This window comes from Salvelinus fontinalis, chromosome 6, assembly GCF_029448725.1.
Source record: "Salvelinus fontinalis isolate EN_2023a chromosome 6, ASM2944872v1, whole genome shotgun sequence".
In the NCBI taxonomy this organism is placed as follows: domain Eukaryota; kingdom Metazoa; phylum Chordata; class Actinopteri; order Salmoniformes; family Salmonidae; genus Salvelinus; species Salvelinus fontinalis.
Window position 1 is genome coordinate 57,319,719 of NC_074670.1, and position 17,066 is coordinate 57,336,784.

Below are 17,066 nucleotides of genomic sequence, written 5' to 3' on the forward strand. Positions count from 1 at the left end.
CGTCGGCGTTCTTCCGGCTTCCAAGACTCGAACGGAAAGGGGAAAGCCTTGGCTGTGATGCCGCTGGATGATGGCTGCTTTCGGGATCTTAAGTTACGAACACCGGCCCCTGAAGCGGCCACGACTCGGACCTCCGGACGTTTATCCACAAGACCCAAAGCAAAAAGAGGTCAGATAAACTTAAATCGTGTGTCAAACCAACGTTGCAAAGAGAAATTGACACAAAGAGCCTATTTGGAAAGGAGCCCTTAGCTACGCTATGGTTGCTAACGTTAGCTAACGTTAATCCCCCCAGACGGCTATCAGGCCCAAACCAGTCTCTCTAGTAATAACAATGAACAGCTACTTGGCTTGTCAGTTTGCCTGCTCGCACTGAAAACACCAACCAGCTAGCTGGCTAGCTATCTTGATAGCTTTCTATGGGGCTAACGTTAAGTCGTAATTTAGTTAACGGTAGCTAGCTAAATGATACGACAAATATAATTTGGTTAACTTTCAAATTAACAAATATTTCACGAACCGTTGTTTGCATTTCAAATAACGTTAACTAGCAACACAACTAGGATACATTTGGAGCAGCTTGGTAGATGGTTAGCGAACGTTAGCGTTATTAGCAACTAGCTACCGCAGATTAGCTAGTTAAATGTCGTCATTCATGGTCATGATGTATTTAGCTACTTTGACATGTCACTTAACGTTTCTGGCATACGTGGAATGGGATCCTAATACTTAGTAAAACAAATTAAATAATTGACTAACAAGTTCAACTCAATTTGATCATGTAGCTAACTAGTTACCTAGTTGGCAAAGCAGTCCCCTACTGAGATAATCGTTTGTTTTGTAAACAAAGGTGGAGAATGTGGTATCCCGTGTCCAGTACATGTGCTCATTGGGTGACTTCATCAACTGCATGGTTTGAATTTCACAATAGAGAACTAATGTAAATAATTTGTGTTCCAGGATGAATTGACTGCGTTGAATGTGAAGCAAGGATTTAATAATCAACCGGCTGTGTCTGGGGATGAACATGGAAGTGCTAAAAATGTCAACTTCAATCCCTCAAAGGTGATCTTCTACTCATCACTGTTTCTTTGTCATCTGTATCAGACACACGTAGTGAATAATGATGCATGTTGTAGGATCTCTTGTTCATAGTATATTTTCCTATTACCCAAACAGATTAGTTCAAACTTCAGCAGCATCATTGCAGAGAAGTTGCGCTACAACACATTTCCAGACACAGGCAAACGGAAGCCTCAGGTCAACCAGAAGGACAATTTCTGGCTCGTTACTGCCAGGTCACAAAGCTCTATCAACAACTGGTTTACAGACTTGGCTGGGACTAAACCCCTCACCCAGCTGGCCAAGAAGGTAGGACTTTGTACCAAAACACCCCTGGGGGCACGTTCGGCAGAGCATCACATTGTGATAGAAATATGTTACTGTATGTAAATCAAACAAGACTCTGACATGTAGACTAAGGAATCATGCTGGCTCTATTCATGACATTTATATCTGCAAAGTTCCAACATGTTTGACTGCTGAACGTGGCCCTATTCTTCCTGTGACCAACTCAAATTTAACCGCAATATGTCTGCCTTGGGAGACTTATACACTATCTTCCTAATATTATTCAAAGTAACTACGTTGCGATTTATAAGACAGACTTGTAAATTATAAAAAATGTATGTTATTTTTCTGCTGCATCTTCCTTTACTGGGTTTGTTTGGGTTTGTGTACCAGGTGCCGATCTTTAGTAAAAAGGAGGAGGTTTTTGGCTACTTGGCCAAGTACACAGTACCTGTGATGCGTTCGGCATGGATGATCAAGATGACCTGTGCGTATCACGCCGCCATCACAGAAACAAAAGTTAAGAAGCGGCACGTGATTGACCCCTGCATAGGTAATCAAGCACTCCTTAAAAAATATATAGCCTAACCATCCTCCCTTGAACAACATCGTTTTTTTAAAATGATTGAGCATGTTCCAGCTAGCCCCCTGTGGCCAAAACTCCTCAATAATGGAACATTCCAATATCCTGAGTGTTCACTGCCATTTAGAAAAGATAGGCTGCTACATCTCTAGAATTTTGCTCAGTCATGCTGCATTAACAGAAGCATATGCCACTGGGATGAATTGAACTCTTAACTGTATGTTCTTTTGTCTGCACTGCAGAATGGACTCAGATCATCACTAAGTACCTGTGGGAGCAGTTGCAGAAGGTGGCCGAGTTCTACCGCCAGTCTCCCAGCCAGGGCTGTGGCTCCCCCCTCCCAGCCAATCCGGCCGAGGTGGACACGGCCATGAAGCAGTGGGAGTACAACGAGAAGCTGGCCATGTTCATGTTCCAGGTTGGTTGGTCCTTTGGTTTGTCTGTTTGCCTGCCTATCTCAGGTACTACGTCTGTCTCTACCGGGGACCTATGTATCTGCCATGTCTGATGCGTTTGATAAGCAAAATAAATATGCTTCAGTTGGTAGAGCATGACCCTTGAAACACCAGGATCGTAGGTTCGATTCCCGGGGCAACCCATGCATCAAATGTATGCACACATGACTGTAAGTCGCGTTGGATGAAAGTGCCTGCTAAATGTTATATTATTTTTGATATACAGTGCCTTCGGAGAGTATTCAGACCCCTTGACTTTGGGGAGTTTCTCTCATTCTTCACTGCAGATGCTCTCAAGCTCTATCAGGTTGGATGGGGAGAGTTACTGCACAGCTATATCAAAATCAAATTTTATTTGTCACATGCACCGACTACAACAGGTGTAGTAGACCTTACCATGAAATGCTTACTTGCAAGACCTTAACCAGCAATGCAGTTCAAGAAATAGTTAAGAAAATATTGACTAAATAAACTAAAGTAAAAAATAAAAAGTAACACAATAGAATTACATAACAATAACGAGGCTATATACAGGGGGTACCGGTATCGAGTCAATGTGCGGGGGTACAGGTTAGTCGAGGTAGTTTGTACATGTAGGTTGGTGTAAAGTGACTATACATAGATAATAAACAGCGAGTAGCAGCAGTGTAAAAACAAAGGAGGGGTCGAAGTAAGTAGTCCGGGTGGCCATCTGATTAATTGTTCAGCAGTTTTATGGCTTCGGGGTAGAAGCTGTTAAGGAGCCTTTTGGACCTAGACTTGGCGCTCCGGGTACCGTTTGCCGTGCGTTAGCAGAAAGAACAGTCCATGACTTGTTTGCCTTTTCAGTTCTCTCCAGAGATGTTCGATCGGGTTCAAGTCCGGGTTCTGGCTGGGCCACTTAAGGACAGTCAGACACTTGTCCTGAAGCCACTCCTGTGTTGTCTTGGCTGCATGCTTAGTGTCATAGTCCTGTTGGAAGGTGAACCTTCACCCCAGTCTGAGGTCCTGAGCAGGTTTTCATCAAGGATCTCTCTTTACTTTGCTCCATTCATCTTTCCCTCAAACCTGACTAGTCTCCCAGTCCCTTCTGCTGAAAAACATCCCCACAGCATGATGCTGCCACCACCATGCTTCACCGTAGGAAGGGTGCCAGTTTCCTCCAGACATGACGCTTGGCATTCAGGTCAAAGAGCAATCTTGGTTTCATCAGACCAGAGAATCTTGTTTCTCATGGTCTGAGAGTCCTTCAGGTGCCTTTTGGCAAACTCCAAGCTGGCTGACGTGCCTTTTACTGAGGAGTGGCTTCTGTCTGGCCACTCTACCATAAAGACCTTAAAGGTGGGGTGCTGCAGAGATGATTGTCCTTCTGGAAGGTTTTCCCATCTCCACAAAGGAACTCTAGAGCAGAGTGATCTTTGGGTTCTTGGTCACCTCCTTGACCAAGGCCCTTCTCCCCCGATTGCTCAGTTTAGCTGGGCGGCCAGCTCTAGGATGAGTCTTGGTGGTTCCAAACGTCTTCCATTTAAGTATGATGGAGGCCACTGTGTTCTTGGGGGACCTTCAATGCTGCAGACATTTTTGGTACCCTTCCCCAGATTTGTGCTTCAACACAATCCTGTCTCGGAGCTCTACAGACAATTCCTTCGGCCTCATGGCTTGGTTTTTGCTCTGACATGCACTGTCAATTGTGGGACCTTATATAGACAGGTGCGTGCCTTTCAAATCATGTCCAATCAATTGAATTTACCACAGGTGGACTCTCATCAGGTTTTAGAAACTTCTCAAGGATGATCAATGGAAACAGGATGTACCTGAGCTCAATTTCGAGTCTCATAGCAAAGGGTCTGAATATTTCTGTTATTTGTTTTTAAATTTGCAAAAATGTCTGAACCGGTTTTCGCTTTGTCATTATGGGGAATTGTGTGAAAATTGCTGAGGATTTTTAATTTACTCTATTTTAGAATAAGGCTGTAAAGGAACAAAAATGTGGAAAAAGTCACGTGGTCTGAATACTTTCCGAAGGCACTGTGTGTGTGTATATTTTATATATTCAGCAAAAAAAGAAATGTCTTCTCACTGTCAACTGCATTTTATTTTCAGCAAACCCAACATGTGTAACATTTGTATGAACATAACAAGATTCAACAACTGAGACATAAACTGAACAAGTCCCACAGACATGTGACTAACAGAAATGTAATAATGTGTCCCTGAACAAAGGGGGGGGGGTCAAAATCAAAAGTAACAGTCAGTATTGTACCAAATACAATGCTCTTAGTTCTAGAGATGTTCAGGACCAGTTTATTACTGGCCACCTATTCCAAAAACAGACTGCAACTCTTTAAGGGTTTCAGTGTCTTCATTAGCTGTGGTTGCTGATGCGTATATGGTTGAATCATCAGCATACATGGACACACGTGCTTTGTTTAATGCCAGTAGCAGGTCATTGGTAAAAATAGAAAAGAGATGTGAGAGTGAGATGTTACCCCACTCTTCCACCAAGGTACCTGCATGTTCCCGGACATTTCTGGGGGGGAATGGCCCTAGCCCTCACCATCCGATCCAATAGGTCCCAGACGGGCTCAATGGCATTGAGATCCGGTCTCTTCACTGGCCATGGCAGAACACTGACATTCCTGTCTTGCAGGAAATCACGCACAGAACGAGTGGTATGGCTGGTGGCATTGTCATGCTGGAGGGTCATGTCAGGATGAGCCTGCAGGAAGGGTACCACATTAGGGAGGAGGATGTCTTCCATGTAACGCACAGTGTTGAGATTGCCTGCAATGACAACAAGCTCAGTCCGATGATGCTGTGACACACCGCCCCAGACCATGACGGACCCTCCACCTCGATCCCGCTCCAGAGTACAGGCCTCGGTGTAACGCTCATTCCTTCGACGATAAACGCGAATTCGACCATCACCCCGGTGAGACAAAACCGCGACTCGTCAGTGAAGAGCACTTTTTTAATAAAAAAAATTAAATACATTTTTATCTCCTTTTCTCACCAATTTTCGTGGTATCCAATCGCTAGTAATTACTGTCTTGTCTCATCGCTACAACGCCCGTACGGGCTCGGGAGAGACGAAGGTCGAAAGCCACACGTCCTCCGAAGAACAACCCAACCAAGCCGCACTGCTTCTTAACACAGTGCGCCTCCAACCCGGAAGCCAACCGCACCAATGTGTCGGAGGAAACACCGTGCACCTGGCCCCCTTGGTTAGCGCGCACTGCGCCCGGCCCGCCACAGGAGTCGCTGGAGCGCGATGATACAAGGATATCCCTACCGGCCAAACCCTCCCTAACCCGGACGACGCTAGCCCAATTGTGCGTCGCCCCACGGACCTCCCGGTCGCGGCCGGCTGCGACAGAGCCTGGGCGCGAACCCAGAGACTCTGGTGGCGCAGCTAGCACTGCGATGCAGTGCCCTAGACCACTGTGCCACCCGGGAGGCGTGAAGAGCACTTTTTGCCAGTCCTGTCTGGTCCAGCGATGGTGGGTTTTTGCCCAACGTTGTTGCCTGTGATGTCTGGTGAGAACCTGCCTTCAGTCCAGCCTCGCTCAGCCTATTGCGGACAGTCTGAGCACTGATGGAGGAATTGTGCGTTCCTGGTGTACCTCGGGCAGTTGTTGCCATCCTGTACCTGTCCCGCAGGTGTGATGTTCGGATATACCGATCCTGTGCAGGTGTTGTTACACATGGTCTGCCACTGCGAGGACGATCAGCTGTCCATCCTGTCTCCCTGTAGCGCTGTCTTAGGCGTCTCACAGTACGGACCCTGCAATTTATTGCCCTGGCCACGTATGTAGTCCTCATGCCTCCTTGCAGCATGCCTAAGGCACGTTCATGCAGATGAGCAGGGACCCTGGGCATCTTTCTTTTGGTGTTTTTCAGAGTCAGTAGAAAGGCCTCTTTAGTGTCCTAAATTTTCATAACTGTGACCTTAATTGCCTACCGTCTATAAGCTGTTAGTGTCTTAACGACGTTCCACAGGTGCATGTTCATTAATTGTTTATGGGTCATTGAATAAGAATGGGAAACAGTGTTTAAACACTTTACAATGAAGATCTGTTAAGTTATTTGGATTTTTACGAATTATCTTTGAAAGACAGGTTCCTGAAAAAGGGTCATTTTTTGCTGAGTTTATGTATGTGTGTGTATGTGTGTGTGTGTGTTAAAGGTCGAGCGATTAATCGGAATGGTCGAATAATTAGGGCCGATTTCAAGTTTTCATAACAATCGGAAATCGGTATTTTTCTACATCGATTTTGCCGATTTTATTTTTTAAATATATATATTTTTTTACACCTTTTATTTAATATTTTTTTAACTAGGCAAGTCAGTTAAGAACACATTCTTATTTTCAATGACGGCCTAGTGGGTTAACCTTTCAGTGATACCCATCCGGGAGCATCCTCATCAAAAAAGCTGACTGGCATAGCCTAGCCTAACGGGACAGGGTTATCATACAATATAATTTTCATGAAATCACAAGTCCAATACAGCAAATGAAAGATAAACATCTTGTGAATCCAGCCATCATTTCCGATTTTTAAAATGTTTTACAGCGAAAACACAATGTATTTATATTAGCTAACCACAATAGCCAAACACACAACGGCATATTTTCACCATGTTTCCACCGCATTGGTAGCTTTCACAAAACCCACAAATAGAGATATAAAATTAATCACTAACCTTGAACAACTTCATCAGATGACAGTATTATAACATCATGTTATACAATATATTTATGTTTTGTTCGAAAATGTGCATATTTATAGCTACAAATCCTGGTTTTACATTGCAGCCACCATCACAAATAGCACCAAAGCAGCCAGAATAATTACAGAGAGCAACGTGAAATACATAAATACTCATCATAAAACATTTATGAAAAATACATGGTGTACAGCAAATGAAAGATAAACATCTTGTGAATCCAGCCAATATTTCCGATTTAAAAAAGAAAAAGTGTTTTACAGCGAAAACACAATATAGAATTATATTAGCTCATCACAAAAGCCAAACACACAACGCCATTTAACCACCGCAAACATAGCTTTCGCAAAAACCAGCAATAGATATAAAATTAATCACTAACCTTTGGACAACTTCATCAGATGACAGTCTTATAACATCATGTTATACAATACATTTATGTTTTGTTCGAAAATGTGCATATTTAGAGCTGCAAATCGTGGTTATACATTGTGAATACGTAGCAACAATTCACAAATCTCCTGAGATATTTTGGACAGTCATCTAATCAAAGAACTCATCATAAACTTCACTAAAAAATACATGTTGTACAGCAAATGAAAGATACACTGGTTCTTAATGCAACCGCTGTGTTAGATTTTTAAAAATTACTTTAGTAGAACATACAGCATGCAGTATTGTGAGACAGCGCTCACATATTCCCCGCCTTGTTGGAGCCAACATTTACCACAAAAATACGAAATAACATCATAAATATTCTCTTACCTTTCTTGAGCTTCCATCAGAATGTTGTGCAAGGAGTCCTATTTCCAGAATAAATTGTTGTTGGTTCTAGAATGTCCATTTCTTCTGTCGAATTAGCAACTTTGGCTAGCCATTTCAAGCTCACGTGTCCAAGAAATGTTTGCGCCTGGAATGAAAAATTCCAAAAGTCCCAATAAACGTTGAATAAACTGATCAAACTCGGTTGAAAAATCCTACTTTATGATGTTTTTCTCATATGTATCAAATAAAATCAGAGCCGGAGCAATTCGCCGTGTATACCGAACGCTTTTCAGAAGACAATGTCGAGTTTCCCCGCGCGCCGTCGAAAACTGACAAAATACCGGACCTGTCACTCCAAAAGCTCTTATTCGGCCTCACATCAAGCTAGACACCCCATTCAACCTTCTACTGCCTGTTGACATCTAGTGGAAGGCGTATGAAGTGCATACATATCGATAAATAAGAGCCAATTGAATAGGCAAGCCCTGACACAGAGCCTCGTTTTCAGATTTTTCACTTCCTGTATGGAAGTTTGCTGCCAAATGAGTTCTGTTTTTACTCACAGATATAATTCAAACAGTTTTAGAAACTTCAGAGTGTTTTCTATCCAATAATAATATGCATATTGTATGATCTAGAACAGAGTACGAGGCTGTTTAATTTGGGCACGATTTTTTCCAAAGTGAAAACAGCGCCCCCTATTCACAAGAAGTTAACTGCCTCGTTCAGGGGCAGAACGACAGATTTTCACCTTGTCAGATCGGGGGATTCAATCTTGCAACCTTGCAGTTATCTAGTCCAACCGAATAACGACCTGCCTCTCTCTCGTCGCACTCCACAAGGAGACTGCCTGTTACGCGAATGCAGTAAGTCAAGGTAAGTTGCTAGCTAGCATTAATCTTATCTTATAAAAAACAATCAATCAATCATAATCACTAGTTGATGACACACATGGTTGATGATATTACTACATATTATCTAGCGTGTCATGCGTTGCATATAATCTGACTGAGCATACAATTATCTAAGTATCTGCCTGAGCGGTGGTAGGCAGAAGCAGGCGCGTAAACATTCATTCAAACAGCACTTTCGTGCGTTTTGCCAGCAGCTCTTCGTTGTGCGTCAAGCATTGCGCTGTTTATGGCTTCAAGCCTATCAACTCCCGAGATGAGGCTGGTGTATCCGAAGTGATATGGCTGGCTAGTTAGTGCGTGCTAATAGCGTTTCAAACGTCACTCGCTCTGAGCCTGTGGTTGTTTCCCTTGCTCTGCATTGGTAACGCTGCTTCGAGGGTGGCTGTTGTCATTGTGTTCCTGGTTCGAGCCCAGGGAGAGGGACGGAAGCTATACTGTTACACTGGCAATACTAAAGTGCCTATAAGAACATCCAATAGTTAAAGGTTAATGAAATACAAATTGTATAGAGGGAAATATTCCTATAATAACTACAACCTAAAACTTCTTACCTGGGAATATTGAAGACTCATGTTAAAAGGAACCACCAGCTTTCATATGTTCTCATGTTCTGAGCAAGGAACTTAAACGTTAGCTTTCTTACATAACACATATTGCACTTTTACTTTCTTCTCCAACACTTAGTTTTTGCATTATTTTAACCAAATGGAACTTGTTTCATTAGTTATTTGAGGCTAAATTGATTTTATTGATGTATTATATTAAGTTAAAATAAGTGTTAATTCAGTATTGTTGTAATTGTCATGTGTCGGAGGAAACACCGTGCACCTGGCCCCCTTGGTTAGCGCGCACTGCGCCCGGCCCGCCACACATTCAAAAGTGACAGCATTCAAAAGTGACCAAAACATCAGCCAGGAAGCATAGGAACTGAGAAGTGGTCTGTGGTCACCACCTGCAGAACCACTCCTTTATTGGGGGTGTCTTGCTAATTGCCTATAATTTCCACCTGTTGTCTATTCCATTTGCACAACAGCATGTGAAATGTATTGTCAATCAGTGTTGCTTCCTAAGTGGACAGTTTGATTTCACAGAAGTGTGATTGACTTGGAGTTACATTGTGTTGTTTAAGTGTTCCCTTTATTTTTCTGAGCAGTGTATATATGTGTGTGTGTGTGTATATACATATGTATGTGTGTGTATATATATATATATATATATATATATATATATATATATATATATATATATATATATTACATACAGTGGGGAGAACAAGTATTTGTTACACTGCCCATTTTGCAGGTTTTCCTACTTACATAGGTACACTTCCTACTTATCATAGGTACACTTCAACTGTGAGAGACGGAATCTAAAACAAAAATCCAGAAAATCACATTGTATGATTTTTAAGTAATTCATTTGCATTATATTGCATGACATAAGTATTTGATACATCAGAAAAGCAGAACTTAATATTTGGTACAGAAACCTTTGTTTGCAATTACAGAGATCATACGTTTCCTGTAGTTCTTGACCAGGTTTGCACACACTGCAGCAGGGATTTTGACCCACTCCTCCATACAGACCTTCTCTATATCCTTCAGGTTTCGGGGCTGTCGCTGGGCAATACGGACTTTCAGCTCCCTCCAAAGATTTTCTATTGGGTTCAGGTCTGGAGACTGGCTAGGCCACTCCAGGAACTTGAGATGCTTTGGCTGTGTGTTTTGGGTCGTTGTCATGCTGGAAGACCCAGCCACGACCCATCTTCAATGCTCTTACTGAGGGAAGGAGGTTGTTGGCCAAGATCTCGCGATACATGGCCCCATCCATCCTCCCCTCAATACGGTGCAGTCGCCCTGTCCCCTTTGCAGAAAAGCATCCCCAAAGAATGATGTTTCCACCTCCATGCTTCACGGTTGGGATGGTGTTCTTGGGGTTCTACTCATCCTTCTTCCTCCAAACACTTCTTCTTCCTCCAAAAAATAGCAGTTAACAGCTAGCAAGTTAGCTTCTATTTAGAAGGTGAGCCATTTCTGTTGTCAACTACACTATGAGGTAACCGATAAGACAATGTATGCATTTTATGACTAAGGCCAGATAGAATCACAAGCAAGACAAAACAGTTTGGGAATTTTTGGGATGATCGTTTCTTGCTCGCCTGCATCATATAGCACATTGTTTACACTGATTAATAGTGAAATGGAGTAATTGCATAAAGATGCGGGATCTTAAGCACAACAAACTCATAGCATGAATTGTACCAATTAGGTTCATAACATATCATACAAATTGCAACAACAAAAAAATGCATGGTGTAACTTATCATAGGAAGTGGATGACGTAGTACACAAAAAACGCTCGTGATCGCCACTTTCAAAACTAATGGATGAAATTATACAAAGTTCTGGAGCATCGTTTTAACTTGCCATAAATACTTCATGCTGTAGAAGAACAAGCAATTACAAATGGTTGTTTGCTTGTGTCCAGGATGGCATGCTAGATAGACACGAGTTCCTGACGTGGGTGTTGGAATGCTTCGAGAAAGTCCGACCTGGAGAGGATGAGCTTCTGAAGCTGCTGCTGCCCCTCCTGCTACAGGTAATGCCGCTATACCATCCCTTTAGCTCCCATCTTAATAATAATTTGGTGGGTGCTTATATTTGTCCTATTTCACACGTGTATTAATATGCATGTGTGAATTGGAAATGTGGTTTTTGCTTTTCCCACTCTCCCTGAGACATCCTCGGAGCAATTAGGGTTAGGTTCCTTGTTCAAGGGCACATCGGCAGATTTTTCACCTTGTCAGCTTTGGGATGCGAACTAGAAACCTTTCAGTTACTGGCCATGCCATACAATGCTCTAACCGCTAGGCTATCTTTCTCCTAATGCAGTGATGAATTTCATTCTCCATCCAGTAGCAAACCACGTATTTCATGTGGAAGAAGTAACTTGAGGAGACACTCACAGAGATGTAGTTTATCTTCACTAATCAGAGAAAGTCCAGGTTCTTACATACTCTAATTATACAATTGGGGACATTAAAAACCTATTTTTCAAATAACTTTTTGTGCAGCAATGGTACATTGTTAATGCGACAAATTATCTTGCAGGGTGATGGCAAGCACCAAGTAAAGTAGCAATCGTCTAACAATAACCTATCTAATGAAAACAAAATCTGACATCTGCCCTTGGAAGTGCAGTTTAATCTACTTTAAAGAAAATGTTTTTACCTGAGCTGCAGTAAATGTTAAGTTTTGAATGCCCCCAACTGTACATCATTGAGGCTGACCTAGCTACCCTCCCCCGTTTTTTCCTATATTGCATTGCTGTGATCACTTATCAGCTCTGAAGAGTTAGAACTGACATTGTGAGTCGTGTCCCCTCCCTCACTACTCAGGGGGGGTTAGAACTGACATTGTGAGTCGTGTCCCCTCCCTCACTACTCAGGGGGAGTTAGAACTGACATTGTGAGTCGTGCCCCCTCCCTCACTACTCAGGGGGGGTTAGAACTGACATTGTGAGTCTTGTCCCCTCCCTCACTACTCAGGGGGAGTTAGAACTGACATTGTGAGTCGTTACCCCTCCCTCAGTACTCAGGGGAGTTTGTGCTGTCGGCTTACCTATCTCGGAGACTGGCCTACTTCTGCACGCGACGCCTCAACCTGCTGCTAAGCGACGGGAGCCTGGGACCCGGCGCCGGGGGGCACCCGGCACACAGCATCCTGGCGCAGCCGGGGAACGCCCTGCCCCCCACACCCACCTCCCAGCCCACGGGGGGCAACCAACCCCAGACCCCCTTCACAGACTTCTACATCTGCCCTCAACACAGGCCCTTGGTGTTTGGGCTCAGCTGCATGCTACAGGTACAAACACACTGAATAGCCTTTCCACTGAATTGAATGGATTGTCTGCTACTGCATTACTATTACACTACTATTGATATTGCTGTTAAGCCATAAGGCTAGTATAGTAAGTACTATTACACTACTATTAATATGACTCTTAAGCCATGAGGCTAGAATAGTAGGTACTATTAATGTTACTGTTAAGCCATGAGGCTAGTATGGTAAGTACTATTACACTACTATTAATGTTAAGCCATGAGGCTAGTATAGTAAGTACTATTACACTACTATTAATGTTACTGTTAAGCCATGAGGCTAGAATAGTAAGTACTATTACACTACTATTAATGTTAAGCCATGAGGCTAGTATAGTAAGTACTATTAATGTTACTGTTAAGCCATGAGGTTAGTATAGTAAGTACTATTAATGTTACTGTTAAGCCATGAGTCTAGTATAGTAAGTACATGGCTATGTTGTTCCTGATGAAATTCTATTGTAGATTTTAAAAATCCTTATTTCCCATATTGTCAATCATATCCCTGAATTCTTCTTTTCCTGGTCTTGGTTTCATCAGAGTATCGTGCTGTGCTGTCCCAGTGCCCTGGTGTGGCACTACTCTCTGACAGACAGCCGGAACAAGACTGGTTCCCCACTGGACCTACTCCCCATATCCCCCTCCAACCTGCCCATGCCAGGGGGCAACAGCACCTTTACACAGCAGGTAAGGCCCAGAGTCTGGTTCCTGTCAAGGTTTCTTCCCGCCTTGGAAGATATTCCATGCTACTGTACCTTTGGCATTGGCTTTATATTGCTTAGAGTTTGGATTATGACTAATATATTTGGGGTTTGGATTATGACTAATGCATTTGGGTTTTGGATTGTGACTAATACATTTGGGTTTTGGATTGTGACTAATGCATTTGGGTTTTGGATTGTGGCTAATGCATTTGGAGTTTGGATTATGGCTAATGCATTTGGGTTTTGGATTGTGACTAATGCATTTGGGTTTTGGATTGTGGCTAATGCATTTGGAGTTTGGATTATGGCTAATGCATTTGGAGTTTGGATTGTGGCTAATGCATTTGGAGTTTGGATTATGGCTAATGCATTTGGAGTTTGGATTATGGCTAATGCATTTGGAGTTTGGATTATGGCTAATGCATTTGGGGGGTTGGATTATGGCTAATGCATTTGGGGGGTTGGATTTGGGCTAATGCATTTGGGGGGTTGGATTTGGACTAATGCATTTGGGGGGTTGGATTTGGACTAATGCATTTGTCAGTTGATTGATTTAATGCCCTCCACGCGCTGAGAGGTTGACATCATTGCATGCCTATTGACTTTGTCTTCTCAGTCGTCCCATCTGCTTATGTCGTCCCATCTGTCTTATCTGTGCTTTTACCTCAGGTCCGTGCAAAGGTCAGAGAAATAGAGGAGCAGGTCAAGGACAGAGGGCAGGCTGTGGAGTTCCGCTGGTCCTTTGATAAATGTCAGGAGACAACTGCTGGTAAGGAAACTGCTCCTTCATGATTAGATCAATAACACCTATAAAATGACATGACATTGCATCCAGACAATGACTGTATGGGCTGGTTTCCCAGACAAAGATTAAGACTAGTCCTGGACTAATAATCTAATTCAACAGAGATTCTCCACTGAGCATGCTTTATAGCCCAGCACTAGGCTTCATCTTTGTCTGGGAAACTGGTCCTGGATGTATAAGGAAAAGGGAAATTAGTAACATTTTGTGTTTTACTTGCTTTCGCCAGGCTTCACCATTGGAAGGGTCCTACACACCCTGGAGGTTCTAGACAACCACAGCTTTGAGAAGTCAGACTTCAGCAACTCCCTGGATTCCCTTTACAACCGCATCTTCGGCTCGGGCCAGAGCAAAGACGGCCACGAGGTAAAGATGTTTTCTCTTAGATGACCACTCTTGCATATGTCAAGTCTGAAGACTTCAAAGGCCCAGTGCAGTTAAAATGGGATTTTTCTTGTTTTTTTATATATCACACACTGCATTTGGAAAGTATACAGACCCCTTGACTTTTTCCATATTTTCTTACGTTACAGCCTTATTCTAAAATGTATTAAATAGTTTTTTCCCTCATCAATCTACACATAATACCCCATAATGACAAATCTAAAACAGGTTTTTAGAAATGTTTGCAAATGTTTAAAAAATGTGAAGTGTTCAGACCCTTTACTCAGTACTTTGTGGTAGCACCTTTGACAGTGATTACAACCTCGAGTCTTCTTGGGTATGATGCTATAAGCCTGGCACACCTGTTTGGGGAGTTTCTTCCATTCTTCTCTGCAGGTTCTCTTAATTAAGCTCTGTCAGGTTGGATGGGGAGTGTAACTGCACAGCTACTTTCAAGTCTCCAGAGATGTTCCATTGGTTTCAAGTCTGGGCTCTGACTGGGCCACTCAAGAACATTCAGAGATTTGTCCCGAAGCCACTCTTGCATTGCCTTGGCTGTGTGCTTAGGGTCGTTGTCCTGTTGGAATGTGAACCATCGCCCCAGTAAGGTCCTGAGTGCTCTGAAGAAGGTTTTCATCAAGGATCTCTATGTACTTTGCTCCATTTCCTCCAGATGTGACGCTTGGCATTTCAACCAAAGAGTTCAATCTTGGTTTCATCAGACCAGAAAATCTTGTTTCTCATGGTCAGAGTCCTTTAGGTGCCTTTTGGCAAACTCCAAGCAGGCTGTCATGTGCTTTTTACTGAGGAGTGGCTTCCGTCTGGCCACTCTACCATAAAGGCCTGATTGGTAGAGCGCTGCAGAGATGGTTGTCCTTCTGGATTGTTCTCCCATCTCCACAGAGGAACTCTGGAGCTCTGTAACAGTGACCATCGGGTTCTTGGTCACCTCCCTGACTGACCAAGGCCCTTCTCCCCCGATTGCTCATTTGGCCGGGCGGCCAGTTCCACGAAGAGTCTTGGTGGTTCCAAACTTCTTCCGTTTAAAAATGGAGGCCACTGTGTTCTTGCGGACCCTCAATGCTGCAAAAAAAATGTGATACCCTTCCCCAGATCTGTGCCTTGACACAATCCTTTTTCAGAGCTCTACGGACAAATCCTTCGACCTCGTGGCTTGGTTTTTGCTCTGACGTGCTCCATTTCGAGTCTCATAGCAAAATGACTGAATACTTATGTAAATACTTTTTTATTTTTTTATTATTATTGTCAAAAATTTCTAGCTCCATTTTCGCTTTGTCATTATGGGGTATTGTGTGTAGATTGAGGGGGGGAAGTATTTAATACATTTTAGAACAAGGCTGTAATGTAACAAAATGTGTAAAAAGTCAATGTTTTTATACTTTCCTGAAGGAAATTTGTGTTTGATAAATGTCCCTTTGCTAAGAAGTTATTTTTGTTTCTTTTTGACCATTTTAATTTGAAACAATCACAGTAAGGTACTTAATTGTTGCCCAGAAATGATTTTGATATTGAGATAAAAATAGCTACATTGGACCTTGAATGGTTTTCAATCACATATGAAAAGGCAAAATGTCAAGTGTGAGCAAGAGGCCAACTAACACCATCTGGCCCTAATCATTACTGTAGAATACATAGAATTTCTTCTTCTGGAGACAATGAACTGTATTCCATTGTATTCTTTCAGAAACACTATTTAGATGGGCCCAGGCTTCCGTGCTGTATGGTCTTCTCCCTGACATGTTTCTCTCTGTTTAGATGTCCCCTGATGACGATGCCGTGGTGACCCTGCTGTGTGAGTGGGCGGTGTGCTGCAAGAGGTCTGGCCGTCACAGGGCCATGGTGGTGGCCAAGTTGCTGGAGAAGAGACAAGCGGAGATCGAAGCCGAGGTGAGACAGTGGCCCACTCACTCGTGCACATACACATTTCCGATTCATGACTACAGCACCGTGACTGCCCCACAGTGACACATGGCCTTGTCACTCAGCCACAGCTATTCCTGAGTATTCTCAAGGATACTTCTTGCCTTCTTTCTTGCCTCGTGAGAACAGGTCTCTCTTGCAAAAGAGATCTTAATCCCGAGATTTCACCTGTGTAAATAAAGGATGAAGATGGCCACGGCCTTTAATAACAAGATTCTGAATTGTTTTAGAAGATGTGAGGTATAGGTTTTTGTATTTCCTCAAGGCTATTGTTGTGTGCAATGCTGTCTCAATCCATTTAATTAAATTGTATTCCCTGCAAACTTGTGTATACAAAACTGAAGAAACTATTGTTCAAATGTTATACCATGCTTATCACATATGTAAGGGATATTTGCTCAATGGCAGTGGTTCTCAGGCTGTGTGTGTGCTTGTCTGTGTTCGCAGAGGTGCGGCGAGTCGGAGGTGGTGGATGAGAAAGGCTCAGTTTCTTCAGGATCTCTCTCGGCGGCCACCCTGCCTGTGTTTCAAGACGTGCTCCTGCAGTTCCTGGACACCCAGGCCCCCATGCTCAGTGAGTC

The 17,066-nt window shown here is 43.0% G+C and overlaps 1 protein-coding gene across 1 annotated transcript in view; it reads left to right on the forward strand.

Moving 5' to 3' along the window:
- The window catches only part of LOC129858188 (mediator of RNA polymerase II transcription subunit 12-like), a 45,968-nt gene continuing 28,902 nt past the window's right edge, over positions 1-17,066 (forward strand). The window contains exons 1-12 of the mRNA XM_055927218.1: positions 1-169; positions 961-1,065; positions 1,180-1,371; positions 1,744-1,903; positions 2,176-2,351; positions 11,262-11,372; positions 12,365-12,637; positions 13,195-13,341; positions 14,028-14,127; positions 14,390-14,526; positions 16,321-16,452; positions 16,933-17,059. Of these exons, the coding sequence (XP_055783193.1) occupies positions 68-169; positions 961-1,065; positions 1,180-1,371; positions 1,744-1,903; positions 2,176-2,351; positions 11,262-11,372; positions 12,365-12,637; positions 13,195-13,341; positions 14,028-14,127; positions 14,390-14,526; positions 16,321-16,452; positions 16,933-17,059 (1,762 nt within the window). The 5' untranslated portion in view covers positions 1-67. The remainder of the gene's footprint in view (positions 170-960; positions 1,066-1,179; positions 1,372-1,743; positions 1,904-2,175; positions 2,352-11,261; positions 11,373-12,364; positions 12,638-13,194; positions 13,342-14,027; positions 14,128-14,389; positions 14,527-16,320; positions 16,453-16,932; positions 17,060-17,066) is intronic.